Below are 16,423 nucleotides of genomic sequence, written 5' to 3'. Positions count from 1 at the left end.
AAGAGAACACACTTCCAAACTCATTTTATAATGCCAGCATTACCCTGATACAGAACGTAGACAACAACACCACAGAAAAGAAAATTATATGCCACTAGGGTAACAGATATTAACAAGACTTATTGTGGTGATCATTTCACAATGTATACAAATATCAAATCTTTATGTTGTACACTTGAAACTAATATAATGTTGCATGTCAATTATACCTCAGTTTAAAAAAAGAAAAAAATTACAGGCCAATATCCATGATGGACATAGATGCATATATCTTCAAATATTAGCAAACCAAATAAAACACCACATTAAAGGATAATACATAATCATCAAGTGGGATTTACACCAGGGATACAAGAATGGTTCAATATGCATGAATCAATCGATGTGATACACCACCTTCACCAAATGTAAGGTAACAATAATATGATCACCTCAATAGGTGCAAAAAAAAAGCACTGTCGACAAAATTCAGCATCCCTTTATGAGAACACCTCTCAACAAAGTAGGTACAGAGGGAACATACCTCAATGTAAAAGGCCATATATAACAAGCTCACAGCTAACATCATACTCAACAGTGAAAATCTGGAAGCTTTACCTGTAAGAGCAGGAACAAGACAAAGATGCCCACTCTCACCACTTTACTCAACATAGTCTAGGAAGTCCAAACCAGAGTGATGAGGCAAGGAAAAGAAATAAAATGCACCCAAACAGGAAAGGAAGAAGTAAAACTACCACTATTTGCATATGACATGACATTACAGAGACAGTCCTAAAAACTCCACCAAAAAACTGTTAGAACTAATAAATTCAGTGAAGTTCCAGGATACAAAATCTATACGTAAAAATCTGTTGCATTTCTATACACTAATAATGAACATTCAAAAAGAGAAATTAAGAAAACAATTCCATTTATAATTGCATAAAAATAAAACACTTTAGAATAAATTTAAGAAGGTGAATATTCTGTACACTTGAAAACTGTAAGACACTGATAAAATAAGTTGAAAAAGAAATAAATAAGATATTCTGTGTTAACAGATTGGAAGATACTGTTAAAATGTCCCTACTACCCAAAACAATCTACAGATTTAATGTAATTCCCATCAAATTCCAATGCACTTATCACAGAAACAGAAAAAACAATTCTAAAATTTAAATGGAACCAGAAAAGTCCCTGAGTAGCCAAAGCAATCTTAAAAAAAGAAGAACAAAGCTGGAGGCATCACATGGCCTCATTTCAAACTATATTACAAAACTGCAGTAATCAAAACAGTATGGTACTGGTGTAAGAACAGACATATAGATCAATGGAACAGAATAGCCCAGAAATAAACCTATGCATATATATGTGGTCATTTAATTAATTACAAGGGAGCCAAGAATATACGATGGAGAAAGAACAGTCTCTTCAATAAATGGTGTGGGGAAAACTGGACAGTCACATGCAAAAGAATAAATCTGGACCACTATCTTACACCATACACAAAAATTAACTCAAGGGATGCCTGGGTGGCACAGTTGGTTGGGCGTCTGACTTCAGTTCAGGTCACAATCTCACGGTTCTTGAGTTTGAGTCCTGCATCGGGCTCTATGCTGACAGCTCGGAGCCTGAAGCCTGCTTCAGATTCTGTGTCTCCCTCTCTCTGTGCCCTTCCCCCACTCACACTCTGTCTCACTGTCTCTCTCAAAAATAAAGATTAAAAAAATTTTTTTTTAATTAACTGAAATGGGTTAAAGATTTGAATGTTACACCTGAAACCATAAAAGTCCTAGAAGAAAACATAGGTGGTAAGTTCCCTGGCATTGGTCTTGGCGATGACTTTTTGAATCTGACACCAAAAGCAAAAGCAACAAACATAAAAATAAACAAGTGGGACTACATCTAAACTAAAAATCTTCTGCACAGCAAAGGAAACCATCACCAAAATGAAAAAGCAACCTACTGAATGGGAAAAAATATTTACAAATCACATACCTGATACAGGGTTAATATATAAAATAAAGAGCTCATACAATTCAATAGCAAAAAAGAAATCCAATTTTTTAAATGGGCAGATCTGAATAGATATTTTTCCAAAGAAGACCTACAGATAGCCAATGGCCACACAAAAAGATGCTTGTCACCACTAATCATCAAGGAACTGCAAATCAAAACCACAATGATATATCACCTCCCACCTGTTAGAATAGCTAATATCAAAAAGGCAAGAAATAACAAGAGTTGGAGGGGATGTGGAGAAATGGGAACCTTGGCTCTGTTGGTGGAGTCATGAACTGGTGCCACCACTATGAAAAACAGTATGAAGGTCCCTCAAAAATTTTAAATAGAACTACCATATAGTCCAGAAATTTCACTTGCGGGTATTTATGTAAAGTATTTAAACAATCTGCACTCCATGTTCACTGCAGCATTATTTACAACAGCCAAGATATAGAAACAATCTAAGTGTCCATATATGGATGAATAGATAAGAAAATAGGGCATATATGTTATATTGTGATTTATAGTAAGAAATATATAGTCTTTAAACTTGGTCTTTAATCCAGTTTCTGGCATAGAGCTCCTAAAACCCTTGGAATTTCCTGTGGTAAGAGGGATAGAAGTGGCTTTTGGAAAGCCCTTAGTTAACCTAAAGATGGGGTCTGGTTACCTGGGGAGCCAACAGTGTAATTACAAGATTTTAACTTTCAGTACCCCCACCCCAATCTCTAGGGTGGGGAGAGGGGCTGAAGGTTGAATCAGTCATCACAGGCCGATGATGATTTAATCAATCATGTAATAAAGCCTCCCTAAAAACCCAGACAGCATTCAGAGAGTTTCCAGATTAGTGAACATGTGAAGATTTGGAAAGAGTGGTGACCTGGAGAGAGCATGGAGGCTCCACGCCCTTTTCCCCCACCCAACCCTATGTATCCCTTCTACCTGGCTGTTCCTAAGTTATATCCTTTTATAATAAACCAGTGACCTAGTATGTAAAATGTTACCAAGTTCTGTTAGCTTCTCTAACAAATTAATTTAACTCAAGAAAGGAATCATAGGAATCTGGTTTTTAGCCAGTTGGCCAGAAGTACAGGTAATAACTTAGACATGTGAATGGCATCTAAAGTCCAAGGAGGAGGTCACGGGAACCTCCAATCTGTAGCCAGGTGGTCAGAAGCATAACTAACAGCCTGGGCTTGCTGCTGGCATCTGATACAGAGTAAGGGTTGAAGGCAGTCTTTTAGGACTGAATCTTTCACCTGTGAATCTGATACTATCTTTAAGTAGATAGTGTCAGCATTGAGTTGAATTCTCAGACACTGTTGGAATCGGTCAGGAACCTAACTTAATACATATACAATGGAATATTATTCAGCCACATATAAGAAGGAAATCTTGCCATCTGCAACAACACGGATGGACCTTGAAGGCATTACGCTAAGTGAACTAAGTCAGACAAAGACAAATACAGCATGATCTCACTTATATATGGAATCACAACAAATGAGCTCATACATATAGAGACTATATTAGTGATTACTGGAGGTAGAGGGTGAGGGGTAGGTAAAGTGGGTAAAGAAGATCAAAAGGTACAAACCTGCAGTTATGAAATAAATAAGTCATGGGGATGTAACTTACAGTACAAGGACTATAGTGAATAATTCTGTATTGCCTGCTTGAAAGTTGCTAAGAGAATAAATCTGAAAATTTCTCATCACAGGAAAAATTGTATTTACAACTATGCACGGTGACAGGTATTACCTAGACTTACTGTGGTGATCATTTTGCAATATAGACAAATAGCAAATCATTATGCTGTACACCTGAAACAATACAACGTTATATATTAATTATACCTTATTTAAAAAAAAAAATGGTGCTTTCCAGGTCTCACCACTCACACTAAAAATAAAGAAATTCCAGAGTAAAAGATAAGTTCTCGTCAAGTTTCAGCATGACAGGCATTCAATAATGTTTGCTTTGGGACAAAGTTCCCATCGGTCACCCTTTTTACAAAGGTCCAAATGAATGACCTTTAAATGGGACACATGTTAAAATCCAAAATGCCAAACAGAATTCTCATTACCTGTGAGTGGAATCTCTCATGAGCTGCTGCAAATCCACCTCCTGCTTCCTCAGGGTTCCAAATGAAGACTGCCTTTCCACAAGGCCTTTGCCTCCAATACTCAGCTTGACCTTCCCTAGTGCTGTCTCGATGGACCCACTCAGCTGGTTTTGAAACTTGCCCTCATATTTCACAAAGTCCGACTCCACAACCGCTGGAGAGAATGAGACATGCAAAGGAGTCTGATGATAATACGGCCACCTCTCTGCCTTAGGTCACCTACCTTTCCAGTCCTGTGGAAATCCATGAGAAACATGAAGTTTGCATTCAAACTGGAAGTCTGGCAGCCATGCTGTGTATGTGAAAAGGAAAATGGAGCCAGTACGATGTGAACTGGTGGCCAGAGTTTCTACCAGGTGCTTTTTTTGTTTGTTTGTTTTTTGTTTTTGGATTTCAATTCCAATACATACGTATATAGATAGGTGCACAAAAAGTATCTAAAGAGTTTAATGAATAATGTTGAAGCAAGCATCCAGGGGTGCCTGGCTGGCTCAGTCAAAAGAGCATGCGACTCTTGATCTCAGGGTTGTGAGTTTTAGCCCCACATTGTTGGGCATAGAGATTACTTAAAAATAAATAAAATTTCAAGCAAGCATCCATTTAAACACTATCCAGATTATAAAATAGAATATTTTAAATGTGTACTTTTCCAGGGTAAAGACTATAAAGGGACTTCATGCGGTTGATACCTAAGCAGAGTGAAAACAGCAGCCTCCGCTCACAACAGAGAGGTCTGCCTTATGTGATATCTAGCAGGTCAGCCAAGTAGACCCTGGGCATCTTCCCTTCCCTTCCCACCCATCTTAGAGAACATTCCCTGGGCCTTCATTACCATCTCTATGAAAAAAATTCCCCTCCCCACACTTACCTGTTTATACTGACCTCTACCCAGCCATTTAATTCCTTATCATACCTTATCTCTATTCCTGATAAAGTCAGTTGTCATGCCTGCCCTCCCTCCCTCACTCCAACACCATCCTGGAACACACAAGCTCCAGATTCTCTACCCTTACTTTCCGGCTTCCCAGACTTAGGAAGATGCCACCACCCACCAAGTGTCCCAGCTTCCATCAAGTCCTCCATGAATTACTATCTCATCTGGTCACATCCAGATGGCTATCCCATTGCCTTCAAGCTCTACCCTTCTTTTCTGGACACTAAAGATAAACATCTGATGATTTCATCTCTGAATTGCCAGCCTCATGTCTCCAGATTTCTAGTGTTCTCATCTCTAATCCAACCAAATACCACCATAAAAATAGTCTCGGTCACTGTCATTTGGTATGGCTACACTTAGAGGCTCTTTAGAACTTCACACTGGGCTTTTTTCATTTCTCTGCCCCAAGGTTCACCTGTGCTCCTTATACTTATACTCTTATACTTCATAAGGCATTCCAATCTTCCTGAAGTCTGAAAGGCTTCTTTCTAACCACTCACTGCCCCCAACACCTGTATTTCTTTCACTCCAGTCAAGAAAGCTCGTTCCTCAACAAAGGTTAATGAGAATTAATCACCCATCATTATCTTTGCAATTTACAAAACAGAGAATCATCTCTCTCACCACCACCAAAAATAAGAAGACTGTGAAAATGCCCTCAATTCAAAGGCTTTTCCTATTTTATTTGTATCCTATGGAATACAAACACTTTGGGAAATTCTTAGGGGAGCAGCATAGAACAGTTGTTAAGAGCTCAAGATTGTAATCACTATTCTAATATTCCTAGCTAGAAGAACTGGCTAAAATTCATCTCCCTGAGCCTCAGTTTTCTCATATCTAATTTGGAGATAATGCCTTCCTGATGAATTCTGTTACAAGTTGATGTACCTAAATCACATAATGCAAAGCCTGGCACATAGCAAATACTCAATGTATCTACTGGATTTAGGCCAGAACAATGTCATTTTCTGATAAATGGAAGACTTAGGTTATACAAAGTGCTACACAGAAATTCTACCACTTTATCTCCCCTCTTCTCCAGCTATTTCTGGACCAGCTTGAGAGCCTATCCTGGTCTCCCCAGAAAGCTTCATTATGTGAGTAATAAAACTTTTCACACCCTCCCATTGGATATGTAGGATCTGAATCAACCTATTTATGCTCAGTGTCCACAACACCTACGGTGGGCCTTAATTTTACATGTTTTAATTTTACATCACAAACTTCAATATTATTTTTTAAAACTTAAGCTATAACTTTTCACATCTGCCCTGTAGAATTTTGTTCATTTAAAGAAAGGGTATATCTCTAAGAACAGTATGCAAAGAAACGGGAGAATTCATTATAAGATGTCACCTTACAATCACTCAAGACAGCATGTAACCTAGAAGATGAATCATCATCTTTCTGGAACTAACTGTAGCATATACCCAAAGGAACCTACCTGGACTCCGAAACTGGTCTCCTGTAAGCACATCTCCAAGGGTGACAGATAAAAACTGGTACTTGGGTCTCTGCCAGCACCAGAGTCTCTTTTTTTTGGTCACCAGACCTAGAAGCTGTAATTTATCAGAGTCATTCAAGGTTGATACTGGAATCAGGTCACCTCCAGAATCAACTTCTTTAAGAAAATTCCTTGTTGCTTTGGCAAACATGATGAGAGCCCCAGATTACCTGGAAAAAAAAAAGTTACCCCCAAATTAAATAGGAAGTTATTATCTCACCTATTTTTTTTCTAAAATTGCCTTATTTCTCCCTAGTGTCAATCCTATCTCCTCCCTACAAAACTAGTGTGAGTTCAGTTGATGACAAAAAATTAAATTGAATACTGAAAGAGAACAGGTGTGTAAGTGAAGATAGGCTAGGTTGTGCTTCAGAAAAAAATAAGTTCCAAATATTAGTGGCTTATAACAAGAAAGGTTTATCTATGGGCCACGCTACACTTCCAACACAGGAGGACAAGAAAACTTTTGCCATTGTAGTCATTCAAGGGTCCAGACTAAAGGGGAAGCCTCCTTCTTGAATACTGTCAATCATCACCCAACAGGAAAGAGTTCACACCAGCAATTACATGCTCTGGCCTCAAACTGACACAGAACATGTTCACTCACAATTCATCAGAAGCAGTCATACGGGCTGAGCCAGCCACAATGGTCAGGAAATATATCTAGAAGTCAGACACATGGGAATATTTGTTGACCAACATACTGACAACCCTAATTTGTAAGATACAAAGATAGGACCTCTTCTTTGAAGGGTCAATGTGCTTTTCCTCCACACTGTGTGATTTCCCCTATTCACAAATGGAAAGGAACTATTACTTTTTAATTCAGAAATGAAGACCTCGTCACTCTTCAGCTGTGGGGAAAAAGAAGAAACACCCTGGAAGATATAAAATACTGTATTCAGTAGAAGAAGTATAGACTATTCCATAAATGGTGTCAGAAGAATGGGCTTATCATCTGAAAAAATATATACAACCAGATTCCCAGCTCATGCCATACACAAGAGAAAATTCTCAATGGATTGGAGGGTTTTTGAGGAAAAATGAAACTATAGAAGTACTAGTTAAAAATACAAATATTTGTTCAATTGTAGGATGAGAAAGGCCTTTAGGAAGACAAACAGAAAACTGAGAAAATACTGACAATATTTATAAAAAAAAACTAGAATACTTATAAAAAATACTTGTAAAAAATCTTTTACAAATTGTTTTTAAAACACTGTAATAGAAATATGGGCAAATGTTATTAACAACTCACAATATATAAATTGCACCTAGTTATATACGTATAGACTATATACACACACATACACACACGAATATATATATGTGCATACACATAAATACACACACATGTAATTATTACTCAAAAAAAGCACAAGTGAAATAAGGTGGTTTTTTTTTAATTATCCATGCTCAAAGATTAAATTATCCATGGATAAGAAATGTGGTTTATTTGTATTTGTACCCTTGTGTCTGGCAGTCACACAGATAGAAAATCACAGAGTTTGAGAGCTGGGATTAGTCTTAGACATTAACTAGTTGAACCTGCTTGCTTTAACATGAACCTCCTCTAGGACATCAGAAAATGTTTGCCTTACTTATCACTCGCCCTTCTCTCAAGTGCCTTTTCTCTGATTATTGTGTGGCTCCCTATGTTCTTGTGTATTAACAGTAAGAATAAACATTTAAGGAAAGTGTTCTAAAACATAAAAAGTTACTTTTTGATAAACAGTGAACAGCAAGAAAGGAAAAGTCCCTATGCTTAGACTCTCATCTGTAATTCATCTCTCACTATATTAAATTGCTTGCTTGTGCTGAGCACTCATTCACTTATTGAAACATTTCCTGAATCATTCACTAATTGTCCTTAAGTGCCTACTACACACAGGTACTTGCGTTAAGCACTTAGGATACTGATACAAAAAGTAATCTATCTCTACACAGATGGCCAACAGACACATGAAAAGATGCTCAACAGCACTAATTACTAGGAAAATGCAAATCAAAACTATAATAAGATATCACTTCACACCACTCAGAATGGCTAGAATCAAAAAGACAAGAAGTAATAAGTGATAGTGAGGATGTGGAGAAAAAGGAACCCTCATGCACTCTTGGTGGGAATGTAAATTGGTGCAGCTGCTGTGGAAAACAATATGCAGCTCCCTCAAAATATTAAAAATAGAAACACCATATGATCCAGTAATCCCACTACTGGAATTTACTCAAAACAAAAATGCTAATTTGAAAACATATATGCACCCTATGTTTACTGCAGCATTTACAACAGCCAAGATATGGAAGCAACCCAAGTGTCCCCTGACAGACAAATGAATAAACAAGATGTGGTGTGTGTGTGTGTGTGTGATGGAATAATACTCAGCCATAAAAAAGAATGAGATCTTGCCATTTGCAACAACATGGAGGGACCTAGAGAGTATTAGGTTCAGTAAATCAGACAAAGGCAAATAACCAGAGGATTTCACTTATATGTGGAATCAAATAAACAAACAAAAGCAGAAACAGACCCATAACACAGAGAACAAACTGATGGTTGCCAGAGGGGTGGGGTAGGGAGATGGATGAAGGGGAGTGGAAGCTACAGGCTTCCAGCTATAGAATAAGTCACAGGGATGAAAGGTACAGCAAAAGGAATATAGTCAATGGTATTGCAAAAGCCTTGTATGGTGACAGGCAGTAGCTACAGTTGTGGTGTGCATAGAGTTGTCAAATCATATACTATATACATTTGAAACTAATATAACAGTGGGTGTCAACTATACTTCAATAAATATATAAAGTAATCTCTCTCCTTGATGAGCTACTAGTTTGGTGGCCAGATAGAAACATAAACAGCTAGGGTTTATGCTAGATATTGACATTGTCATAAGAAATGAACCAAGAAAAGGGTTCTAAATCCAACTGGAGAGAAGCATACGGTCAGAGAAGTCCTCCTGAAGTACACAGGATCCAACTGCATTTTGTTGACTAAGTAGAAACAGGCAGAGGATCAGCAATTATAAAAGCCTGGCATTTGCAGGAGGTGGTGGAAGGGGTGGGGAAGATCGTGCATGGCAAGATTTGTGACTGACAAGCTCATCATGGTCCACGAGACATCATTTTGTGTAAGTATACCCATCACCGCTTGCTTGACAGATACAGAATTACCTTTCAAGCTCTGGGATTGGTTCTCTCATTGGAGTGCACGGTTCTAGAGCAGAGAAGGGCAAAGGACAGGGATGAGGAAGCCTTGGTCCAGGCCATGCAAGCCGTGCCTCCCTTGCTGGGGGCCAGAGCAGCAGGAGCCATCAGAGGGGTTGTACAGGGAGCAATGCAATCAAGAGTGGACCGTTAGCAAGATCTTCCGGAAGCAAAACAGGAAACCAGCTGGGAGGGAACAAGATTAGAGGTGGACGTCAAATGGTTATACTGAACTATGTCATCGGTGTAAGGATAGAAAAGATGCTGATTTGGTGGTTTCCCCTGAACTCTGGTTGGATGTGAGGGTGGTATGGAAAGGGACTCCAAAGGATGGTCTCCAGGTATGTCAGGTGTGGGTTGGCCAAGGAGCTAGAGATGCCAGGTACCAAGAAAGGAAATTCAGGAGGAAGCAGATTGGTGGGGGACATACCTGCTGAAAGTGGATCCAGGGTAGCGTGCAGGATTTATTTTGCCAAATGTACGGAAAGAGCCTTTAACAAAATAAGGTCTCCCCAATGATCTGTGGGAATTCATCCTGCTTGTCCAAGAGCAGAGCCACAGCAGAATCTGCCTCAGAATATACACCATTGGTATCTGCATCTCTAGTTTTATAATTTCTATTCTTTTCTGGTATAACATGAAAGGGAGTTCACTAACTTCCCTTCAGGTCAAACAGGTTTCTGAAAGCCAAATCAGACTTGCCATTAAAAAACATAACTTGGGGCGCCTGGGTGGCTCAGTCAGTTATGTGTCCGACTCTTGGTTTTGGCGCAGGTCAGGATCTCACGGTTCATGTGTTCAAGCCCTGCATCAGACTGTGCACTGACAGGCCAGAACCTGTTTCAGATTCTCTCTCTCTCTGCCCCTCCCCTACTCGCTCACTCTCAAAATAAATAAAAATTAAAAAAAAAAGGAAAACAAATATATACATAATAAAATCCATCTGTTGTGGATGACAAAGCTGTTGTAATGACAGTAATCCTCCCCAGAGGAATTAGAGGCTAAAGAAAAGGAACTCCTAAATTATTTTGTTTCCATCCACCATCAAACACAGTTAATTTTCCTTCTTGACAGAGTAGTGTACTTTAGGAAAAGCTAATGCAGGTGGCTATTGCTTTATAGGTTTTTATTAGAATCAGGCTAATTCAATCAAGAAAATCCATATATTCTTGCGAAGTTAAAGCTAGAGGTTTCTTTTTATTATGTTTAAATGCATAATATATTACATGGCTCAAATATCTAAATTGTGTAAAAAAAAAAATACACTGTGAAATCTCATTTGTCCCCAGATTCCATCTACCCTTTCAAGGCTCTTCCCTGCAGGTATATTACCACAGTATTTCTTTTTTTTTTTTTTTTTTTTTTTTTTTAACGTTTATTTATTTTTCAGACAGGGAGAGACAGCATGAACGGGGAAGGGTCAGAGAGAGAGGGAGACACAGAATCAGAAACAGGCTCCAGGCTCTGAGCTGTCAGCACAGAGCCTGATGCGGGGCTCGAACCCACGGACCGGGAGATCATGACCTGAGCCGAAGTCAGATGCTTAACCAACTGAGCCACCCAGGCACCCCACCACAGTATTTCTTTATACAAATACAAGTTCAAAGAAGTCTGCACACTGTTCTGCAGACATCTTATTTTTTTTTATCGTGTAACAAGATGTGCTGGAAATCTTCCCATGTTAGTACCTTCAACTTTGCAGCTGAATACTCCATCATGTGGCTGTACCACTGTTTGTCTTGTAGGGCTGATCACGTAGGTTATGTCTACGTTTTTTAGCATAAGAATACCACACTAAATACTCTTGGACATGTCTTCTTCATACATGGGTAGGAGAATCCAAAGGAAGATTCCTACAAGAGGGATTGCTAGACGTATGGGTAAATACATCTATAATTTTAGGGGCTGTACCATTTTGCAGTCTCACCAGTAAGGTATCAAAGTCTCAGCAGTTCTCAAACTTTTATGTTTTTGTCAGTATCATAGGTGAGAAACAGTATATCTCAGTATAGTCTTAGGATATGTTATTTTAATATGAATTTAATCAAGCATCTTTTGTTTAAAGGATTTTTGTATTTCCTTTTCTTAACCATTTGTGTCCTTGGTCCATTTTCTATTTTTTTTTCTTTATTCCTAGGAGTTTTTTATATAATAGGCCAGCTAAAACACAGGATAGAAATTTAATACAGTCGAGTTTATCATGTGGCAGTGGAAACAATAAGCTGCCATACCATTCTCAAATACCTAAAGTAACAATCTAGCCAGGAAAGATTAAATACTATGCCTGGAAGCCAACTGACAGATCTAGAACCCACATTGCCTGACAGACAAGCACAATAGGGTCTCAATTCAACATTAGTCAGAATTCAGATTCAAATTTCCAGTGTGCTCCAATCTCAAAGGAGACAAAAATGGCCTCATGAGAGATCTAGCTTAAATTGCTCAAGGCCTAAAAACCCATTGCATTTCACAGCTGTACCCCAGATCCTGGCTCTCACAAAAGGCCTTAAGAATTCCATTAGCTATGGGACACCTGGGTGGCTCAATCAGTGAAGCATCTGGCTCTTGATTTCAGCTCAGGTCATGATATCATGGTTCGTGAGTTTGAGCCCCATGTTAGGCTCTGCACTGGCAGCCAGGAGACTGCTTGGGAGTGTCTGTCTGTCTGTCTCTCTCTCTCTCTCAAAATAAATAAACATTTAAAAGAAAAAAAGAATTCCATTAGCTGGGTGGGGGGATGGGTTAAATAGGTGATGGGGACTAAGGAATGCACTTGTGAGGAGTATGGGGTATTGCATAGAAGTGTTGAATTACTAAATTGTACACCTGAAACTAATATTACGTTGTACGTTAACTGGAATTTCAATAAAAACTTAAAAAAAAAGAAATTCCATTAGCAAAAGGTCCTTACTCATCCAGCTCAAAACAATTAGAACTCAGAAAGCAAAAGCAAATGTGGTAAGGATACGGAAGTTTGAATCAGACTCCTGGACAACAGATTTTGAAAGAAGAGACGATGAAAGCAAGACAATACCAAATCAGAAAAGCACCTAGCCAACTGGGGCCACTGGCTCCTGGGAGCAAAGGAAAAATAGGCGCCAAGGTCATGATGGCTGGAGAATAGAACACACATAATTAGCATCCATTCATAATGGTTCCAAGTGACAGAATGATCAAATCTTTGAGTTGGAAAGGACCCAGTTCTTCTTCATGCTCAGTTCAGGATGCTTCTTTGGAGCAGCTCTGGCTGATTAATTTTGAGGAAGTTCTGAGTAGTTCTGAGGAAGAAACCTCAACATCAAAATACACTAGATAAAGAGAGGAGCTGTAGAGTACCTGTGCTGTGCCAGCACTGGGCTAAATTCTCGCTATGCATTTCCTCATTGAATCTTCAAAACAACACCAAATAGGCATTGTGCAGAGATGGAAACTCAAGTTCAAAGATGTTAAGCAACTTGTCCATATCACGAAAGAGGGAAAAAAACAAAAAAAGTAGCCCTGGCACCGGGGAGCTGGCCTGGTCCTATCAGCCAGCCCTGGGGTGGCCAGGTGCAGGCCCAGCATGCTCCTGTTGTGCCTCAGCATAGCAACATCAGGCAAGACCACTCTGGGTGACGTCATGATAAATTAGAACAAAAACAAGACCCCTCGTAATCTTGTATGACCTCAAAATGTGAATACTGTCCAAACCACAAAAATGACCAAACAGCCGCCGCCGCCGCCGCCACCACCACCACCACCAGTCGTGGCTAATGAATGACGGCTGCTTCTTGGCCAACCACAGCTCTAGCCTCACTGCAGCCTTCTTTCATTTTAGACAAGATCTGTGAAGATACTCCATAGAATTCTCCCTCTTCCTGACAGCATCCAATCCAGAGCTCAGTCCTGTTTCCTTAAACTCTCCTCCAAACCACCTACAAGCCTGAATGCTAGAACTCCTTTCTAACACCCACTTACTGAGATGCCCCAGGGTTCCCTGAGCTGCGAGGACGCCCTCGCTGCAACAAGCAACAAACCCAACTCTTTCAAATCTAAGTGTATTCCTGGAGATCTGTGGAGGACGCTGAATGTCACACAGAGAATCAGTGCAAAGCCAAGATTCCAATGGTGGTCCAACTGCCTCCCAAGCCTGAGCCATCAACCACCGTGCTTTGCTGATTTCCTCAGTCAGCTCTTTTCTTTGATAGGATTAATTTTCTAAAATATGAATAAGATTCATTTTATAAAATAAGAAAGTGTGCTCAAAAGGGTAGACTACAGTTACAGTGGAAGTGAAAATCACAGTTATGGGACACGCTATTTCCTCACTATCTAGGGAAACGAGACATTGCTGTACATGTCTCATAGTTAACAACTTCAGCACATTTTGAATTATTTTTAGTTTTCTAAATAACACAGTAAAATTTAGTCTATTAAAACAGAGGTGTCATCTTTTTATATCCTCCCAGCTCACAGCCCAGGACCTGAGCTCATTTTATAAAAAGCCAAATTAAAGACAAGGTACTCTATCGCTTCTTTCTAAAATAAAAAGCAGTATGTGAAAGAAAAAAAAAAACACACAAATGATGGTCACAGGACAGGCGTGAGTTTGAAAAAGGAGTGAGGGTGAGACAGAAAAGGCTTTTGGGAAGTGGAGTGGGTAACAGAAGAGACAGGGCTTAAGAACAGAGAAGAACTCTCTGGTCCCCTTGAGGGTTCAAAGAGAACAAAAAGAAAAACACTGCTGGAAAATGCCAAACTTCCTCTTAAAGCAGGCGATCTATGGGACAGCAGCTGGGAGCCTGGGCCATATTTCTCAGATCCAGTCTCTAATTGCCTGGGCTCCACTTCTCACAGATGTTTTCCTTAATAGGAAGAGCTCATTGGTGGTTGATTGTGACAATGATCAATTTACACTACATGTATTCAGCTGCTTCTCTGACCTCACAGCACCTCTTTCATTCCACTCCAATTCTCTGTCTGCCTCTTGAGGGCTGCGACACCAAGACCTCCATCCCTCTCCCCATCCTGTAGAACAGAGCCACCCCTCGATGAGTGGTGTTTCAAAACACTCTACAACAAACGCCCTTGTAGGAGCCCCCCCTCCTCGTTGCCTCTCAGGTGCAGATGTGAAGTGGGCGCCCAGGGGGTCCGCACCTCGAGGCCTAGGGAAGCCACGCGGGCAGCTGTGAATGAGGTCATCCCATCCCCCGCCTAGGACATTCAGGGGGGCTTGGCCTTCTCTCCAAGCTTGGGGCCCAATTTCAGACAGACAGGGAATCGTTCAAGCCCAGACACTCAACTCGTGTGCTCCGGCCTTCCTTTCCCGCACACACGCCCCGCAAGCCGGGAAAGCCTTTGCACATCCAGGGGGAAACGGGAGGACAAAGGATGAAGGAGTGGAGAGGGATGGTGAACGGGGTGGGGACGTTGGGACACAAGGTACCAGTCCTCGCAACAGCCCGGGAAGAAAGAGGCAGCGGGGAAGTGGGGGAGAGAGGCCCGGGAATGGGGGAGAGTGGAACGCAGTGCGTCCCGATGGCCAGTCGCTGGGCAGCCGACCGACTGGTCTCCCTCAGGAATGGAGCAACAGCGGGGAGGAGTGTCCCCGATAGACAGGAGCCGCGGACCCGGCTCCCCGGGGCCGAACGCCCACCGGAGCGGAGCCCGCGCCGCCGCACTCACCTGCCGGCTTCGCCCGATCCCCGCAGCCGCTCACGCAGCGCCCCGAGCCTGCCCGGGCGAATTAGCCAAGCGGGGCGGGCTGGGGGCGGGGGCTCGGCGGGAGGGGGCGGGCCGCTGGGACCTTTGCTCCGCAGCTTCTCCTGCGCCGCGGCCAGCCAGCCAGACGGGACCGGGGGAACTGGGCCGAGGGAGGCCGGGACGGGCCGGGGCGGGGCGGGTGCAACCGGGGCGGGGCGAGGACGGCGGGCGGTGTCCCGAGACCGGCCCAAGGCCCAGAGCCGGCCGGTTCCCTCTCTTTGGGTGACTACGCTCTGGCGGGTCGCTGACGCCCCGGGGCTCGTCTTTGGCAGGAGTCCCCGCCAGGTCTTAGCGATCCGAGGCCTGGGGCGCACCAGAGCAGTGTGCTCGGCTTTCCTCCCCGAGGCCTCATCGCCCGCCCTCGGTCCCGAGGGGTTTGAAGCCTGCCGGGCCTCGCCACCAACAGTGGGGTGCGGACTGGCACCGCGGCTTCACCGTTCCACTCGGCAAATCTGAGGCTGCTGTACCCTGTGGGGAGCCCCTGGTGTCCGCGCCTGGGAGTGTCCAGCTTTGTGTGGTGTGACCGTGCCCACGCTGGGTCCTGACGTTACTAGGAATTCATGCACCTAGATTCAAGGCTCCTTGAGGGCGGAGCCCAGCATCCCTCCCTAGGTGCTCAGTGACCAAGGGAATCTGAGCATAGTTGGTGCTCAAAAATTGTTTGCAGACTGTCTGACTTAAACATTATATCCCTTCAGTCAGTATTTACAGATCATCTTTTCTGAGCAGTACTCTGCCAGGCTGAGAACAATGAATGAGAACAAAATTTCGTACTCGGAGAACTTGCATTCGGGAGTGTTGAGTTTTGTTGCTGCCTTCCACAGGCCTGGGAAAGAGGCAGGGTTTTCCCTGGGGCCCCCATATGTTCTAAGCATATCCCTAGACTGCAGTTACCCCACCTCCTTGTACTTAGCAAAGCCCTCCTGAC

The 16,423-nt window shown here is 41.9% G+C and overlaps 1 protein-coding gene across 2 annotated transcripts in view; it reads right to left on the bottom strand.

Moving 5' to 3' along the window:
* GSDME (gasdermin E) overlaps positions 1–15,556 on the bottom strand; it is a 63,570-nt gene extending 48,014 nt beyond the window's left edge. Inside the window, exons 1-4 of one of the 2 annotated variants that reach the window (XM_027075136.2) lie at positions 15,418–15,556; positions 9,721–9,939; positions 6,490–6,719; positions 4,070–4,262 (exon numbers count right to left, since the gene is read on the bottom strand). In XM_027075136.2, coding sequence (XP_026930937.2) covers positions 4,070–4,262; positions 6,490–6,700 — 404 coding nt within the window. In that variant the 5' untranslated portion in view covers positions 6,701–6,719; positions 9,721–9,939; positions 15,418–15,556. The remainder of the gene's footprint in view (positions 1–4,069; positions 4,263–6,489; positions 6,720–9,720; positions 9,940–15,417) is intronic. The other variant, XM_027075137.2, reaches the window with a different exon arrangement.
* Between the last annotated feature and the right edge of the window lie 867 nt (positions 15,557–16,423).

Source organism: Acinonyx jubatus, chromosome A2, assembly GCF_027475565.1.
Source record: "Acinonyx jubatus isolate Ajub_Pintada_27869175 chromosome A2, VMU_Ajub_asm_v1.0, whole genome shotgun sequence".
Classification (NCBI taxonomy): domain Eukaryota; kingdom Metazoa; phylum Chordata; class Mammalia; order Carnivora; family Felidae; genus Acinonyx; species Acinonyx jubatus.
This window is presented reverse-complemented; position numbering and strand designations above follow the sequence as displayed.